General features: G+C 44.2%; 1 protein-coding gene across 3 annotated transcripts in view; it reads right to left on the bottom strand.

Annotated features, from left to right (window-relative positions):
- Nucleotides 1-16,813, bottom strand: part of FNDC3A (fibronectin type III domain containing 3A) — an 88,665-nt gene that overhangs the window by 10,352 nt on the left and 61,500 nt on the right. For all 3 annotated transcript variants that reach the window (XM_084814071.1, XM_084814073.1, XM_084814072.1), the window contains 9 exons: nt 16,145-16,231; nt 15,292-15,430; nt 11,432-11,500; nt 10,078-10,196; nt 9,050-9,155; nt 7,845-8,020; nt 5,725-5,838; nt 2,670-2,819; nt 477-757 (listed from right to left, as the gene is read on the bottom strand). In XM_084814071.1, the coding sequence (XP_084670197.1) occupies nt 477-757; nt 2,670-2,819; nt 5,725-5,838; nt 7,845-8,020; nt 9,050-9,155; nt 10,078-10,196; nt 11,432-11,500; nt 15,292-15,430; nt 16,145-16,231 (1,241 nt within the window). The remainder of the gene's footprint in view (nt 1-476; nt 758-2,669; nt 2,820-5,724; nt 5,839-7,844; nt 8,021-9,049; nt 9,156-10,077; nt 10,197-11,431; nt 11,501-15,291; nt 15,431-16,144; nt 16,232-16,813) is intronic.

The raw sequence follows: 16,813 nt of genomic DNA, 5'->3' as shown, positions 1-16,813 counted from the left end.
GAAATCTACTTTTAAAGAGTAAGCAAAGACTTACGTGAGAGCTCAGGGCTAAGCTAGATAAGAGACTGGGAGCATTCCCTGACTTTTCTCCCTAAACTGAATGTAGCTACTGGGGCTACAAAAATTATGTGAACAGCAATGTCACATTCCCCCTGGGCTATTTTTCCAATAGAAAATCTCCTTGCAGTCGGCAGCCTTCCCACCTGGAGGGGAACAAGGAAATGGGTCCCCTTAGCTTCTCCCCATGGAGAGAAAAGCGGGGGGGGGGATTTTTGTCAGAAAGACAACCTGTGGCCAAAGGTTCAAGCAGCACATCACCCCTGCTTTTAACAAATTCACAACCCGTGCATCTGCAAATCAGTAAAAACAAAAAATGTTAGGAGACTGTTCACATGCCTCCCACACCTCATCTAGCATGACCCTGAGCATCGTATCTGAAGCTCGCATCCTGTTTGTGAAACTTTTTAAAAAATCACCTGTATAAAGTGTCAGGCTGCAGGTTCTCCAGAACATGGCTTGTAACTCTGTTGACAGCTAAGAGCTGTTTTTCCCCGTATTCTATGTTGTAGCCAATGACCTCTGCCCCATGGCAACAAGGCTCTTCCCAGTGAAGAGCAAGGCACGTTGAGAGAGGAACAGAGGCTTCCATCTGGTCTTCTTCAAGCAAGTGCAATACTGCCACTGCAGCTGGCACTGATGCTGGAGTTGTAACCATGCTAATTTCCCCAAACAATCCAGCACCAGCTATATTCACAGCCTGAAAAGCAGGTGGAGAGAGAAGTATTAAGCCGGAACAGGTAGATCACAGCTTCCCAAACTTCTGTAGCTGACACAGAATTGTGTTTTGAACTGAAGTTGGAAATACACGTCACTTTTACAGGGTGAAAGAGTAAGAATTATCCAACCCAGGATGAACCTATTTCCTATATTTGACTGGGTCATTTATCTAAGCGTGGTCTCCTTAACTGGAATAAAGTAAGCCCAGAAGAGTGACTCACCCCAAGAGGCAAAAACATACAGAGGAATAATCCCTAACTACTGACCATAACTGGAAACAATCTAACGGTCAGGGTAAAAATGGTTAGAATATTTATGAACATTTATTAAAATTAAACACAGATAAGAGAATAAATCAAACATACAAATAAGAACTGAAAGTTGTCTCGAAACCCTCCATTCAAGAACTAGAGTTTAAAACCAAATAGTTTTATTAAACCTGTTGAGAAACGATCTTGCATGTGCAGCCACATAGTGACCAAATCTTGATTAAAGTGAAAGCAATGACCTATTTCGCATGTAATGCTAAGCTTTAGTTCAGCGTTATGTGCTCAAGCAGCAGCAAACCTCAGACTCAAGCGTTCTCTCCTCCTCTGGTGCAGCCATGATTGGAAGCATCTCCTTGTAAAGCAACTAGAGTTCTCTGTTACATCCAAACCTCAGGAAACTCTAGTTTTAACTATGGTTTGCTCAAACAAGCCAATTTTGACCACATGGGGTTCTTTAGTGGCTCCACAGTATCTTCATGGAAAGATATGAGAGGATAAATCAGCCAAGACTAAATGCAGACACTAGAAGCTTGCATTTAATTCCATGTAGCCAGACCTACAATATCTACATCAGCCTTCCGCAGCCTGGTGCTCTCCAGATGCTGGACTACAACTCCCATCATCCCTAGCCCGCATAGCCAACCACAATGAGCAGAAGTACTATTGCCTGAGGTTTCATGTTTGCCCTTTAAAAAGAAAGGAAGTACCCAGCTAATTAGATGTAAGCATGAATATTGTCGGAGATTTCATATTTGCTCATTTAAAAAAAATAGGTTTTGATCCGAGTATCAATGTGACTGCAACTCTGAAATTGAACGCTGCCGAAGTTAGATTACCACACTTTATATCTGAGCCACTCAAGAAGTCTGTGTGGAAGAAACGCATTCGGCTACTCGTCTTTTTACTCACTGCTTTCACTGTAACCAGGGTTGGGCAACTTGTGGCCCTCCAGATGCTTTGGTCTACAACTTCCATCAGCCCTAGCCAGCATAGCCTACGGTAAGGGATGATGGGAGTTGTAGGCCAGAACATCTGGAGGACTACAAGTTGCCCACCCCTTATACCCAATGTGTGGCTGCACAAGGATGTCTTAAGATTGTTTTACTAAGCATCTTGATGCACAATTTGATTTTCAACTCTAGCTCTTGAATGGAGAATTCCAGGTCAACTGGCAGTCTTCACTTGCATGTTTGATTCGCATATCTTTTTATTCTTCAGTTTTTAACAAATTTTGTAATATTCTAACAATTTTTCACTGATCTTTAGATTGTTTCTAATCATCCAAACATGCAAAGAGGCAGTCTCTTCTGAGGATAGGTAATCCAGGGGCACCACAGCATTTGGACTAGCCGAAGGATCCAGTTGGGCCTGATGCTGAAATGTGACGATCACCTACTGCCAGCCAAGACAGACGGGTAAAGCCAGAGCAATGAACCATTCACCGTGCTTTGGATTCACAGCAGCCTTCAATAATTTTAACTTATGTCTTACAAAACTTAGCTTTGGAGTTGAGCTAACTTCATATTTAAGGTGTCTCTAAAGCATAGGAACACAGAGAGAGAGACACACACACACACACTTTGAGGAGGAAGGTAGATACATCCAAAATACAGATTTTCATACCTGTACTCTGCAATAATATGTGGTTGCAGGTGCAAGTCCTTTTACTTCATAGCTCAGAAGAGGGCCAGAGTATATTACATGCATTGATCCTTCTATTTGGCCCCACTCCAGTCGGTATTCGCTAACTTCCGCCCCATTACATGCTGGACCCTTGGGGAAATCAAAAAACCAAACAAAGGAAGAAGTGAAGAGTTAGCATTTATATCTCTCATTTCTAGGTGAAAACATCATACGTTTTCCTATAGGAAAGGATGGAGATTTGTCGAAAATACGTTTGTCAGTTTCTAACCTAACCGTTCCGCTTAATGAGAGGACTCAACGGCAACTGACAATATGGGAAAATTAAGATGCCAATATAAATAAGGTTTTAAAAAAAATAAGGCAGCAGTGACTGATGAAGGTACAATGATTTACGATGTCTTCTTCCTAGACCTCAGATGCTGCTCCAGTTGCCGCCTATTTATCGAAACCATGGCTCAAATCAGCACTTGCTGTAGGAGATGTCAACATCTGTAACGGCTTCCCCGCTGCTTTTAGAGTTGCCACCAAAAGTGGAAGCGGTCTGAGTGCAAGTGAACCCTTACGTATCTGTGCCCTGTTGTGTCCCCTGCTACTACAGCAAGAAGCCAGGCTGGGCAGTTTCAAAATTAAGACCCCTTCATTCAGCCAGCCAAGGTGAAAATGCACTTACAGACTGTCCCTTTAAAGGCTAACACCCCTGCTTTTCTAGGGTAAGCTGGACAGCTACGAACAAAAGCAGCACCAATGAAGTGCGTCACAGTCCAGATACAAACTGGTTGCTATTAAAGTCAGTGCAGGAAGAGTTTTGACTAATGCTGCACTGGAAGAAATTCAGTCAAAGCACCCTATGCCAGTAATATCCAAGTATTCCAGAATTCAAGCACAGCCATAGTATGACTATTTTAGAATTATTTGTGCTTGTCCTCACAACAAGGGGTGGGGGAGACTCAAACTGAGTGAACCTGCCCAAGGTCACTGCATGGAGTGAGTCTATGGCTGGCATGGGGCATGGAAAGAAATTTCCCAGATCCAGAACCAATGCTTCACTATGGCAAATACTGCTCAGTCCAACCATAGTGTTGCCTTAAAACAGATCAGACTATTTGCTCATTTAACTCAGCACTGTCTAATTCGATAGTCAGCATCTCTCCAGGGTCTCGGGCAGAAGTCTTTCCCATCATGTGCTACCTTGAACCTTTTTAACTAGAGATGCCAATGACTGAAACTACGGCCTTCTCCAAGCAAAGCACACATTGAGCTTTGGCCTGTTAAACTGCACTGCAGGATTTCTATACCCCACGAACAGTGGTTTCATTCTAGGACCAGATATGAAGGTTCTGTTCCTGAGTCACATTAGGCAGGACGGAGAGACTGCTGTGAGGAGGTAAGAGCATAGTGCTCCTCAGTTTTGGGGAGGACATCTGTCAGAACAGCAGCAAAGGATCTTCCTCTTCTGTCCACCAATAGACAATTTGGCCTCCTTGACCCTGTCCTTCAAAAACCTATCCCTGCCCATGGAGCCTGAATCTCCAAGCCAGGTGATTTTCCCCTCTAGTAAAGCCAACTTATCAGTGTGCCCCTATATATCTACTCTGGTAATGACCACCATAGCCTCTTGGCCCTCTAGAAAACAACAGACCACCACACAAGGGCCTGGACAATGAGGACAATGTGCAATCTCATTGGGCTATCCTGGCTCAGAGCTTTAAAGGGGACGGAATCCAATCAAGAGTGAGGGTGACCCACTTTTGACCAACAGCTGCTGGCTGCAAATAGGCAAGATTGATAGCGTAAACACATACCTGAAGAGATTAATTTAGGTGGCGGGCTAGCAGGCTTGGCGTCAGGGGTTGGCAAGGCTGGGTAGCTGCTGAGGGCTTAGGAAGGCCCATCCCTGCTGACCCCTAAGATCAACCACTCACCACCACCCATCCTCTGGAGAGCTGCATCAGCAGGAGAAAGTTGCCAGCGTGGCTCTTCAGACAGACAGACAGACCCAAATGCCTGGCTCTGATGGGAGCCTTCGTCAGAGCCAGGCATTCCCAGGACACCACTCCTCAGGAATAGCCACCTATTCTCTGGAGCAATTGTTTTCATCTCTGTTTAGCCCGAGCTAACACAGGGCGGGTGGTTGCTCCATAGAAGAGATGTCCTGGGAGATTGCCCGTGGCATAGGTAATCTCCTAGGACACCTCTCCAGTCTCCACAATGCCTGGCTATGAGGAAGGACCACATCAGAGTCAGGCATTTGGCTGGAGCCTGCAGTGAGTGGAGGGGGTGGGTGGGGAAAACAGAGAGGAAGAGGAGGAAGTGGAGCCTTAAACAGCACCATGCCTGAGGCACCCCTGAACTCTGGTGCTGGTCCGGTGTGCTAGCTACTCCTAGGATTTGCTAAGACCAAGTTCCACAGTGTCAATTTTGATGATTAATTCCTGTTCAGAAGCTTTATGCCTTGTGAATGTTGTTTTCATTGGGAGTATGGCAACTGTAAGATCTGCTACAAACTGTCTTTGGAAATCCTCCCACCCACTGGTTTTTAAGTGTTACCCTTTCAATGTCTTTGTAGCCAGTGTGTCGGTTGTGTACAGACTAACTTATCTGGCCTAAATGGCAGAAGGTCATTGTTGGCAAGTCCTCAGAGTAGTGTATCTTGCTGAATGCTGTGTATAAGGCTTCTTCAAAGCATTTAACACAGATACCGCTTTCTACACTCTCCCACTGTCTACCCTCAAATGCACTCTGGAATGGATAAGAAAGCATGTAACAAGTCAACCCTGGGCCAAAAGCATGAGTTTAATTAGTTACTCAGTACGAGCAAACTGGTTGTCCAACAGAATTGTTCACAAAATCCTGCATTTAGGCGACATGGCTAACTATTACTAAGTACTTAGGTCCTTACTGTATGCATTAATGGTGCATACGAAGCTTTTCATTATTTAAGTTGAGAGCATCCATTCAGAATTTCTCCATGCAATTCTCATTTATTATAGTGACAGATGAAGAAATGAAGAACTATACTTAAACAAAAACATACCTCCCACGAGGCTACCACGCAAGTAGCCGTCTTACAAGTTAGCAAGGGAGCACAGCATGGATCTGGGGGGCCCGGAGCTGTAGAAATCTCTGCCTTTTCCGAGTAAGGGCCAAGCTGTAGGGAAACAGGACCTCAAGATCAGGAAAGGCTAGAGAGATGGTGAACTTCTAAATTCATTTATAAACTGGAAAGAATGCAAACATGTAGAGTTGGGAATGTAGTTTCTCTGGCCACCCAATGTGTGCTTCTGCTGTGGTGACAGCACTTGCAAGATTAGTCTTATGACCATAAGCCCCGCCAACTCTACATCAAAACCCATGACAGCCCTAGTTTTAGGGTTCAGAACCTGACTTAGGCCCAATTCACATGTTAATGACCTAGTGTGGTGGCTGCTTCCCCATGGCTGAATCCCATACTGCTCCAACAAAATTTGGATGGAGAAACTATATGGGAGAGGCACATTTTCCCATGTGATTCCATCAGACACATTTTACCAGTGTGGCATGGAAGATGAATACAGAGAAGAGGCAACCATTCTGGACTGATAACATCCAGACCAGCAAAGTATGTGACACCTGAGCACTTGCTAGTCTCAGGTACTGCTCTGCAGGTTTGCTCAAGTAAGGGGATACAGGAACTTTTCAGCAGATGCTGCCTGCTGGACTATAGCTCCATGTAGGCCCAATCTGGCGGTCAGGAACCCCATCCTGGCTCCTTTGCCAAATGACTAGAAAGGTGGTGAGGGGAAGACTGCAAGTGATTCATTGGGGAGGGCTGGATGAATCCCGGGGAGGCAAGCCCTTGGAATCCTTCCCTCCTCACGGCAGATTATTTTCCCCTTCTTCCAGTTTTCTTTCTCCCATCAAAAGCTAACATTTCTTTCGCTCGAGCATGAGAAACCAGAAAGTGAATTAAGTTCCCATGGACATCCATGAATCACCCTAAAGACTTTGCTAGATTGAGGCCCAAGTGATTTAAAAACCAGAGAATATATAAAAGTTTAGTAATTCATGTCTTTCTATGGTCAGATATATCTTTATAATCAGAAAAATACTGAAATGCCCAGTACCCAAAGCATAGGTTCTTTAAAGGTGTCCCCAACCAGTCGTGTCCGACTCTAGGGTGTGGTGCTCACCCCTGTTTCTAAGCCGAAGAGCCAGCGCTGTCCGAAGACGCTTCCGTGGTCATGTGGCCGGCATGACTGAACACCGAGGTGCACGGAACGCTGTTACCTTTCCCACCAAGGCGGTACCTATTTATCTACTTGCAATTTCTTGCTTTCGAACTGCTAGGTTGGCAGAAGCTGGGACTGAAGACGGGAGCTCACTCCATCACGCAGCACTCGGGTCTCGAACTGCTGACCTTCCAGTCTGCAGTTCAGCGTCTTAACCACTAGGCCACCGCGGCCCCATAGGTTCTTTAGTCAATAGTAATTAATCCTGCTTTGAGATCAGAATTGTACATGGTCACCTGCCTCAACTAAGAATTACCTCCAGAACACCATAACATTTACAAGCTCCATCCCCCAAGCTAATTTTAGGCTATAAATCACTTACTTGCTGTAAATAATAAATACAGAGGTGTAGGGCTATGAATGTCTGCAGACTCATTTGCAAGTCTGTTTGGGATCTCTCAGGTTCCAGCTGACTGAAGTTAAATAACCCAGTCAGAAGTAGAGTTCGGAATCAGAAGCAGACACACAATTTAAGACATCACTGCCAAACGTGCACTGGAGAAATGAACTAGTGAAATGTTTTGTGGAATCTAGAATATGTTACATATGGTGTAGTAGGACAACAGTAAAATGAAGTATCTAAATCACTATGGCCAAGTCACAGTGGTGATATAAACAAAATGAAGCCAAATGCCTGAACCATGGTTGCAGAGAAAAATATGGGGACATCTCCGAAGCCTCTCTTTTCCTGAAAAGATTCAAAGTATAAAATGTATACTTAACTTGCACAAACTATTCTGAGTTCATTATTTGGTTGTCCTGGTTGAAGACAGACGCATGCACACGCCACCCCCCCCCCCCGCCCCGCAATATGTTTTTGTCATTGCACCAGAAACTAATTTTAGTGAGCAATTTCTTATTCTCAAAGAAGAACATAATTAAGTACCCCAGCTCTGTTGGCTGCTCGTATCCAGAAGCCGTATGTTCTCCCAGGAAGGAGACCGTTCACTGTGCATTCTAGCGCCTGGCCGCGGTATGTCTGCCTGCGATCGTCTTGGTCAGGGTTTGCTATTTCCACAATGTACTCTGTTACCTCTGAGCCACCATCGATGGAAGGGGGTTCTGTAAAATATGAAGTAACCGATCCACATAAGTCACGTCAATGAAACCTCAACTATGGTTGCTTGCTTGTGGTCTTATTATCTTCTATGTTGTCTTATTACCATCACCACAGGAAAAGTCTCCTAGGGTCTGGGCATGAAACTCCATCTAGCTCCTGGGCAGAGCTCCAGAGTGAGCACCACCACTACACCCAGGATGGAGCTCTGCCACACAGTCAGCCCAGCCTACTTGGCAGCACCTCTTTAACAAGGAACAGCACTGACTGTTGGATAGCTTGCTGGACTGGTTATGTACGGTGTGGTATGGTTTGTTTTTTTAAAAAAGGTTATGTCTGAACCATTTTAATTCTATTTGGCCTCTTTTACTACCCAGTACATTTGATTTGTTTAGATATGGGGCAGGCAGAAGGTAGATTGGGATCTATTGGTAGAGCTCTGGGTGATTTCTAGTCAACAAATGAGGGTTCTGACTCCCAATAGATTCACAAAAACAAGTAAAATTAAAAGTTTAAAAAAATCTCTCTCTGCTGTGGCTGACCTCATACTACTCACTAATTTCTTAGCTTCAGTATTTCTCACCTGTAGAATCTTCACTTTTCGCCAGGTCTTTGTTCAGCTCTATTTGTTTTGCGTTACAGTTCCCTGATCTATAGTAACTCAGATGTGGGTTTGTATTTGTATGGGGTACAGTAGGTAATTGACTCCACTGCTGCTGCCCCACCCCCTTTTGTGCCTGACTCTTATGAGGGGACCTCAAGGTTCTAGTAAAAAAAAAAAGTAGATCCCACAAGCCTGAAGTCTGACCACCCCTGGTTTAGACGGTAAGTGCCGTGAAGACACAACAATTAGCATTAAGAAAAACTGTTGTAAGCTATGCTGAGCCTGTGGGACAGAAAGAAGGAAGGAAAGAAAGATGGAAGGAAGGAAGGAAAAGAAGACTAGCATTTTTCGGGGTTATTTTACTGAGCTTACACAACATATAACATTTACATTTCCTCCCACCCCCCATTTCCTCAGTGTTGGATCCTACCCCACTGAAGAGTGATTTCCTTAGGCTTGGCTTTGCCCGCCAGACATGGAGAACGACATGGCCCAGGAGGAACTGCTGATGTTTGAACAGTGAGTGTATCAGATACCTAGAAAGAACACAGGCACATGCACATCTTACAGGTGCGGAAATCTGCAACAGGTGTTTCACAAGTACTTTCAGTAGCATGTTCTTTTTAAGGAAGGCTGTATGTAACTCTGTGCTATGAACTTGATAATCCTGTACCAAGGCAAACCCAAATCCTGTACCAAGAAAACTAAGCTGAGTTTTGCAACCTGCATAAAATTACTTAACCCCTGGCCTCCCAGGCTTTGGAGATTTCAACCATGTGGACCCAGGGCATGGTTTGAAGGCACACGATACAGCAACCTTGCTGAAGTCAAGTAAGTCTGAATGGGAGTCTACTGACCCACGTGTATGCTGTCCTCAGGTCCATGAAAGCTGCTGAGGGATATTATATTTAGCGGTATATTACTATCTCAAATAAATAATAAAATAATAAATAATAAATATTATCTAATATTAATAAATTATTATCAATGTAATATTGTTAATATTAATATTACTATAATAAATGATAATTTAATATAATTATTAATTATTAAAATAATAATAATAAATACAATAATAAAATAAATCATAAAGACAGCAGTCATTGCTCACCTACTTTTAAAGCCCATAGTCACAGCCAGGAATGTGCTTTTTAAAAACAAAAATGAAAACTAAGATTATCAGGATAATGACTCCGTATGGCGCTTGCCATATGGAGTGGCCATAGCTCAGTGGGTGGAGCACCCGCTTTGCATGCAGAAGGTCTCAGGTTTGATCCCAGGTATTTCTAGATTGGGCTGGAAAAACTCCTGCCTGGAACCCTGGAGAGCTGCTGCCAGCCAGTGTCGACAATACTGGGCTAGATGGACCCAGGGTCTGACTCGGTATGAGGAAGCTTCCTATCTTCCCATAATTGTGGGATACATACAGTCCTGTTTTTAAGGGACTTCATTGCTCACCTGACTTTGGCCCCCTCGACCAATGCAGTAAACCCTTAGTCTGTAGGAAGTACCAGGCTTGAGATGAGCACATACATGTTCCCTCGTGGAACCACTATAGGCTATTTCCCATTTATTGCCTGGGAAGAAAATACAGTTATCAGTTACAATCTGTCTAGGGGGAGAGATCTGGGCGGGGGGGGGGAGGGGGAGAAGAGATTGTTTGGTAACAAATTTAACAACTTAACAACTGGAACACCACTGCCTTGGCCCCCCCTCCCCTGGTACTTCCCTTTTTTCCACAATTCAAAAGATTGGAGCCGGGAACAGATTCCATATTGACCCCGGTAAGGGAAGGCCCATCCACAGATCACAAGTATTTGCTGCTACTGGGTTTGTGCTTGGCAGCGCATGATGGCTTTTAATTGTTATAAAGCTGCTCTGGGAGCCAATCTTGGCAGAAAAGTGAGTGTAAATATAATAGAATTAAAAAATGAAATTACTGTATCATCTGCTGTTGAATTAATTTAGTCAAACGTGGGAATAACTTCTGTCATGTACAGAAGTGAAAAACACAAGGGGGGAAAGCAGAAGAGAAGTTCCAACACTGTAGTATTCCTGCACAAAACAAAATTAATGGCACAAATTTCAAAAGCTTTATCCTGTATACACGTTTGTCCAGTTCACATGACACGCCAGGCTCACTGGAGGTTGTTTAACCTTCAATGAGCCATGGTGTGTGCCAGACAGCATTTTGAACGTGCAACCCCTGATCAGGGTGATGTTGTGTCATGCTAACACGGCCACCATAGGTTATTTAAGGGTTAAACAACCCTCACATAACCCTACGACAAACCAAGGGTTATCCATATTCAAAATGTTGCCCGGTATGCACCACAGTTTATCATGCATTAAACAATCCCTGACGAGCCTGGTGTGTTGTGCAAACCTGGTCACTGGGTTTGATCCAGACTTAGTCATGTAACCATGGGTAGGCATGGGTGAATTGGACAATTTGAGAAAATGTCCTGGGCACCATCACAAAATGACTCCTATCAAGAGGCGTGGCAAAGGACAAGTAACCCACCCAAAAAACTGAGTACAGGGCAGAGGTGGTGTCTGAGCCTCAACACATTAAACAACTGCTTTGAACACACAGTTTTCAGCACAAAGAGAAACCTATTTCACAGCAATTTCAGCTGCTGCAAAGAAAATGTTTTAAGTTTTTTTTTTTTAAGTGGGAAAAGTAGAGGGCACCTTGGCAAGCACCAAGAAATATGTCAGGGATACATTGCCTACCCCTGGAGTAAACCCATTGAAATAAATGGGAAACATTAGTCATGATTAAGTAGAACTAACCCATTTTTATGCTTACCAGCTGAGCCTTCTGAAATTTCTAAGATATACATAGAGATGTCTGACCCTCCATTATCCTTTGGTGGATCTAAAATTTTTTAAAAGGCAACATTTAGAACAAAAAAAAGTGCGTGCTATAAAGTCAACAAAGTTAGTTTCAGGGTACATTACAACAGCTGGCACACTGCTTGGTTCAAAAATTGTATTTTTAGGATGGCAGTATCAAAATAAAGGTCCATGCATTAAAGGAAGGGATCACTGCCTTGTTGTGGCGAAGGGGCTTGCGTAACTCAGTGAAGCCATAAGCTATGCCGTGCAGGGCCACCCAAGATGGACAGGTCATGGCAGAGAGTTCTGACAAAATGTGGTCCACTGGAGAAGGAAATGGCAACCCACTCCAGTATTCTTGCCAAGAAAACCCCATGGAACGTATCACAAGGCTAAAAGAGATGACGCCGGAAGATGAGCCCCTCAGGTCGGAAGGTGTCCAATATGCTACTGGGGAAGAGCAGAGGGTATTTCCAAGTAGCGCCAGAAAGAGTGAAGCGGCTGGGCCAAACCCGAAAGGACACTCAGCTGTGGATGTGTCTGGTGGTGAAAAGAAAATCCGATGCTGTAAAGAACAATATTGTTTAGGAACCTGGAATGTCAGATCAATGAATCAAGGTAAGCTGGAGGTGGTCAAACATGAGATGGCAAGATTGAACATCGACATCTTGGGAATCAGCGAACTAAAATGGACAGGCATGGGTGAATTTAATTCAGGTGACCATCATATCTACTATTGTGGGCAAGAATCCCTTAGAAGAAATGGAGTAGCACTCATAGTCAACAAAAGGGTGGGAAAAGCAGTACTGGGGTACAATCTTAAAAATGATAGAATGATCTCAGTACGAATCCAAGGCAAACCATTCAACATCACAGTAATTCAAGTCTATGCCCCAACCACTGAGGCCGAAGAAGCTGAGGTTGATCGGTTCTATGAAGACCTACAACACCTTCTAGAGCTAACACCAAAAAAAGATGTCCTCATAGGGGATTGGAATGCTAAAGTGGGAAGTCAAGAAATCACCGGGATAACAGGCAGGCATGGCCTAGGTGTACAAAATGAAGCAGGACAAAAGCTAATCGAGTTTTGCCAAGAGAACATGCTGATCATAGCAAACACTCTTTTCCAACAGCACAAGAGGCGACTCTACACATGGACATCACCAGATGGTCAATATCGAAATCAGATTGATTATGTCCTTTGCAGCCAAAGATGGAGAAGCTCCATACAGTCAGTAAAAACAAGACCTGGAGCTGACTGTGGCTCAGATCATGAGCAGCTTCTTGCAAAATTTCGGCTTAAATTGAAGAACGTCGGGAAAACCACTAAACCGTTCAGGTATGACCTAAATCATATCCCTGATGAATATACAGTGGAGGTGAGGAATAGATTTCAGGGATTAGACCTGATAGACAGAGTGCCTGAGGAACTATGGACGGAGGTCCATAACATTGTTCAGGAGGCAGCAACGAAATCCATCCCAAAGAAAAAGAAATGCAAGAAAGCAAAGTGGCTGTCTGATGAGGCTTTACAAGTAGCTCACGAAAGAAGGGAAGCGAAAAGCAAGGGAGAAAGGGGAAGATATACCCAACTGAATGCAGAGTTCCAGAGAATAGCAAGGAGAGACAAGAAGGCCTTCTTAAATGAACAATGCAAAGAAATTGAGGAAAACAACAGAATGGGAAAGACTAGAGATCTCTTCAAGAAAATTGGAGATCTCAAGGGAACGTTTTGTGCAAAGACGGGCATGATAAAGGACAAAGAAGGCAGGGACCTAACAGAAGCAGATGAGATTAAGAAGAGGTGGCAAGAATACACAGAAGAACTATACAGGAAAGATCTGAATGTCCCTGATAGCCATGATAGTGCGGTCACTGAACTTGAGCCGGATATCCTAGAGAGTGAAGTCAAGTGGGCCTTAGGAAGCATTAGTAACAACAAAGCTAGCGGAGATGACAGTATACCAGCCGAGCTATTTAAAATCCTAAAAGATGATGCTGTTAAAGTGCTGCATTCAATATGTCAACAAATTTGGAACACTCAACAGTGGCCACAAGACTGGAAAAGGTCAGTTTACATTCCAATTCCAAAGAAGGGCAACGCCAAAGAGTGTTCAAACTACCGCACAATTGCGCTCATTTCACATGCCAGCAAGGTGATGCTCAAAATCCTACAAGATAGGCTTCAGCAGTATGCGAACCGAGAACTACTGGAAGTACAAGCTGGGTTTAGAAGAGGCAGAGGAACTAGAGAGCAAATCGCCAACATTCGCTGCATCATGGAGAAAGCAAGAGAATTCCAGAAAAACGTCTATTTCTGCTTCATTGACTACGCTAAAGCCTTTGATTGTGTGGATCACAACAAACTGTGGCAAATTCTTAAAGTGATGGGAGTACCAGACCACCTTACCTGTCTCCTGAGAAACCTGTACGAGGGTCAAGAACCAACAGTCAGAACCAGACATGGAACAACCGATTGGTTCAAAATTGGGAAAGGAGTACGACAAGGCTGCATATTGTCACCCTGCTTATTTAACTTATATGCAGAGTACATCATGAGAAATGCCGGGTTGGATGAATCAGAGGTCGGAATTAAGATTGCTGGGAGAATTATCAACAACCTCCGATATGCAGACGATACCACCCTAATGGCAGAAAGCGAAGAGGATCTAAAGAGCCTCTTGTTGAGGGTGAAAGAGGAGAGTGCAAAAGCTGGTTTGAAACTCAACATTAAAAAAACTAAGATCATGGCATCTGGCCCCATCTCTTCCTGGCATATAGAAGGGGAAGAAATGGAAGCAGTGACAGATTTTACTTTCTTGGGCTCCAAGATCACCACAGACGGTGACTGTAGCCATGAAATTAAAAGACGCTTGCTCCTTGGGAGGAAAGCTATGGCCAACCTAGACAGCATAGTAAGAAGCAGAGACATCACCTTGCCGACAAAGGTCCGTCTAATCAAAGCTATGGTTTTCCCAGTAGTAATGTATGGCTGTGAGAGCTGGACTATAAGGAAGGCTGAGCGCCGAAGAATTGATGCTTTCGAACTGTGGTGCTGGAGAAGACTCTTACGAGTCCCCTGGACTGCAAGGAGGTCAAATCAGTCCATCCTAAAGGAAATCAACCCTGAGTGCTCATTGGAAGGACAGATAATGAAGCTGAAGCTCCAATATTTTGGCCACCTAATGCGAAGAGAAAACTCCCTGGAAAAGACCCTGATGCTGGGAAAGACTGAAGGCAAAAGGAGAAGGGGACGGCAGAGGATGAGATGGCTAGATAGCATCACGGATGCAATGAATATGAACTTGAGCACGCTCCGGGAGAGAGCGCAGGAAAGGAAGGCCTGGCGTGCTATGGTCCATGGGGTCACGAAGAGTCGGACACGACTGAACGACTGAACAACAACAACAAGAACTGAACAGGACCTGTTGCTTGTTTTGGTCCTGAGCCCTAAACTAAGTAATTACATTGCCTTTCAGAATTAGATCCCTGCACTGACAGACTGACAAATGGATACAGATTAGAGAAGCTGTAGTATGTGCAGAACCAAGTTTGCACCCATGTGGGGAGGGGGGAGAGTTATGAGCAATGTTTCACACACCACACATGTATATATGCATACTAAACAGGCAGAAATCCAAGCAATTGCAAAATGCATCAGTCCAGACTAATGCACCTCTTGCTCATTACTTCTGCGCAGTTAATTACATGCTTAAATGGAAACAGCACGTGCAGAGTGTTGAACTCTAGCCAATGCGTTTTCTTTTTTATGCAACAAGCAGCGAGGGAAGCAAGAGAGAGACTGACTATATAAAACTGAAGTTTGCTTACCCCAGGTAACTTTCACAGTATGTGAATGAATCTTTCCCTTTACAGTTGGTTTACTTGGAGGTCCAGGTTTGTCAGGGCTTGTGCTGTATTCTACCACCTCACTAGGGCCACTTTTCCCTTCAGTATTATGAGCAAACAACTGTCACAACACAAAACAGAACATCTGTCAGCTTAAAACCCGTGTGCTAGTTTAAATATAGAATGAATGTAAGAGCCCTGTTGGATCAGATCACTGGTCCACCTTGCCTAGCATCCTGCTTCCTACAGCAGCCAGGCAGGTGCCTCTGAGAAGTCCAGAAGGATATGAGAGCAATAGCCTACTCTGTCCTGTTGCTGACAGAGGCATACTGCCTCTGAAAAGGGAAGACAGTTACGTGACTTCTTTCTTAAAGGCAATTTCCCCAAGGTGGAGACGCTGACTCTGTTCGGGGAAAGCGGGTTGAGCACGGCGAAAGTAGTTACATGGTTGAGCAGAACATAACGCAGGATGGGACGGGATGAGGGACTTGCAAGAAACTAAAGTGTTCAAAAGGGAGCTTGGAAAAATGCCTGGGAGTCCCCACTGCTTTCTGACAAAAATGCTAGGGCTCATCCCCACTGCTGACAAAAAAGCTAGGTCTCATCTAAGCTGAAGAATCTACTGGACAGGGGAAGATATTTTGTGTGTTAGAATACAGGGGGCTTAGAGGTTTCCACCTTTGTGTTTCTACTGCAAGTCAGGCTGGTAGTTTCCTGAGGATGTCAGTTATTTAGGTTACTTTGCAGGAGTTACTTGGTAGGCAACAGATGCCGATTTTTCATAACAGAAATTAGGCTTTGTAATAATGCAATAACGGTTGAACTTGGCACGTACCCTAAATTTATAGGAAGTACTCCTCCTAAGGTCTTTTAAAGTGCAAGAAAGTTCATCTCCATTGTACCCTGCTTGAAAACCATAATCCTGTACAAGGAAGAAGAAAAAGAGAAGGGAAAAAAGACATGTTCCTGAGTAGTGTGGTGCAACAAGTCAGATATGCAAAAATCCAACCATGACAACTCTGTTTTTTTTAAGCTAGTGGTCCTGATCCTGGTATACACATGAGTGCCCATACACAGAATTAGAATCATAGAATAGTAGGGTTGGAAGGGGCCTTCAAGGCCATCGAGTCCAACCCCCTGCTCAATGCAGGAATTCAAGTCAGAGCATCCCTGACAGATGGCTGTCCAGCCTCGTCTTGAATGCCTCCAGTGTGGGAGAGCCCACTACCTCCCTAGGTAATTGGTTCCATTGTCGTATTGCTCTAACAGTCAGAAAGTTTTTCCTGATGTATGCAATCGTAACAGAACTCCACTTGGTTATATTCATGGAACTGTCCCCATTGCTAAATCAGATAGGCCCTGCTCACACAGAGCTCTATGCATATACAAAGCTACTGTATGTCCCACAGAGCATTGGGCAAGGACCACAGCTCAGTGGCATGCTTTGCATGCAGAAGGTCCAAGATTCAATCCCAGGCATTTCCAGTTAAAATGGATCAAGCAG

The sequence above is a fragment of the Heloderma suspectum genome, chromosome 9 (assembly GCF_057233095.1).
Source record: "Heloderma suspectum isolate Gila_16-S chromosome 9, 16-S_ref, whole genome shotgun sequence".
Taxonomy (NCBI): domain Eukaryota; kingdom Metazoa; phylum Chordata; class Lepidosauria; order Squamata; family Helodermatidae; genus Heloderma; species Heloderma suspectum.
The sequence above is the reverse complement of the archived record's forward strand: the minus strand, read 5'-3'. Positions and strand labels throughout refer to the sequence as shown.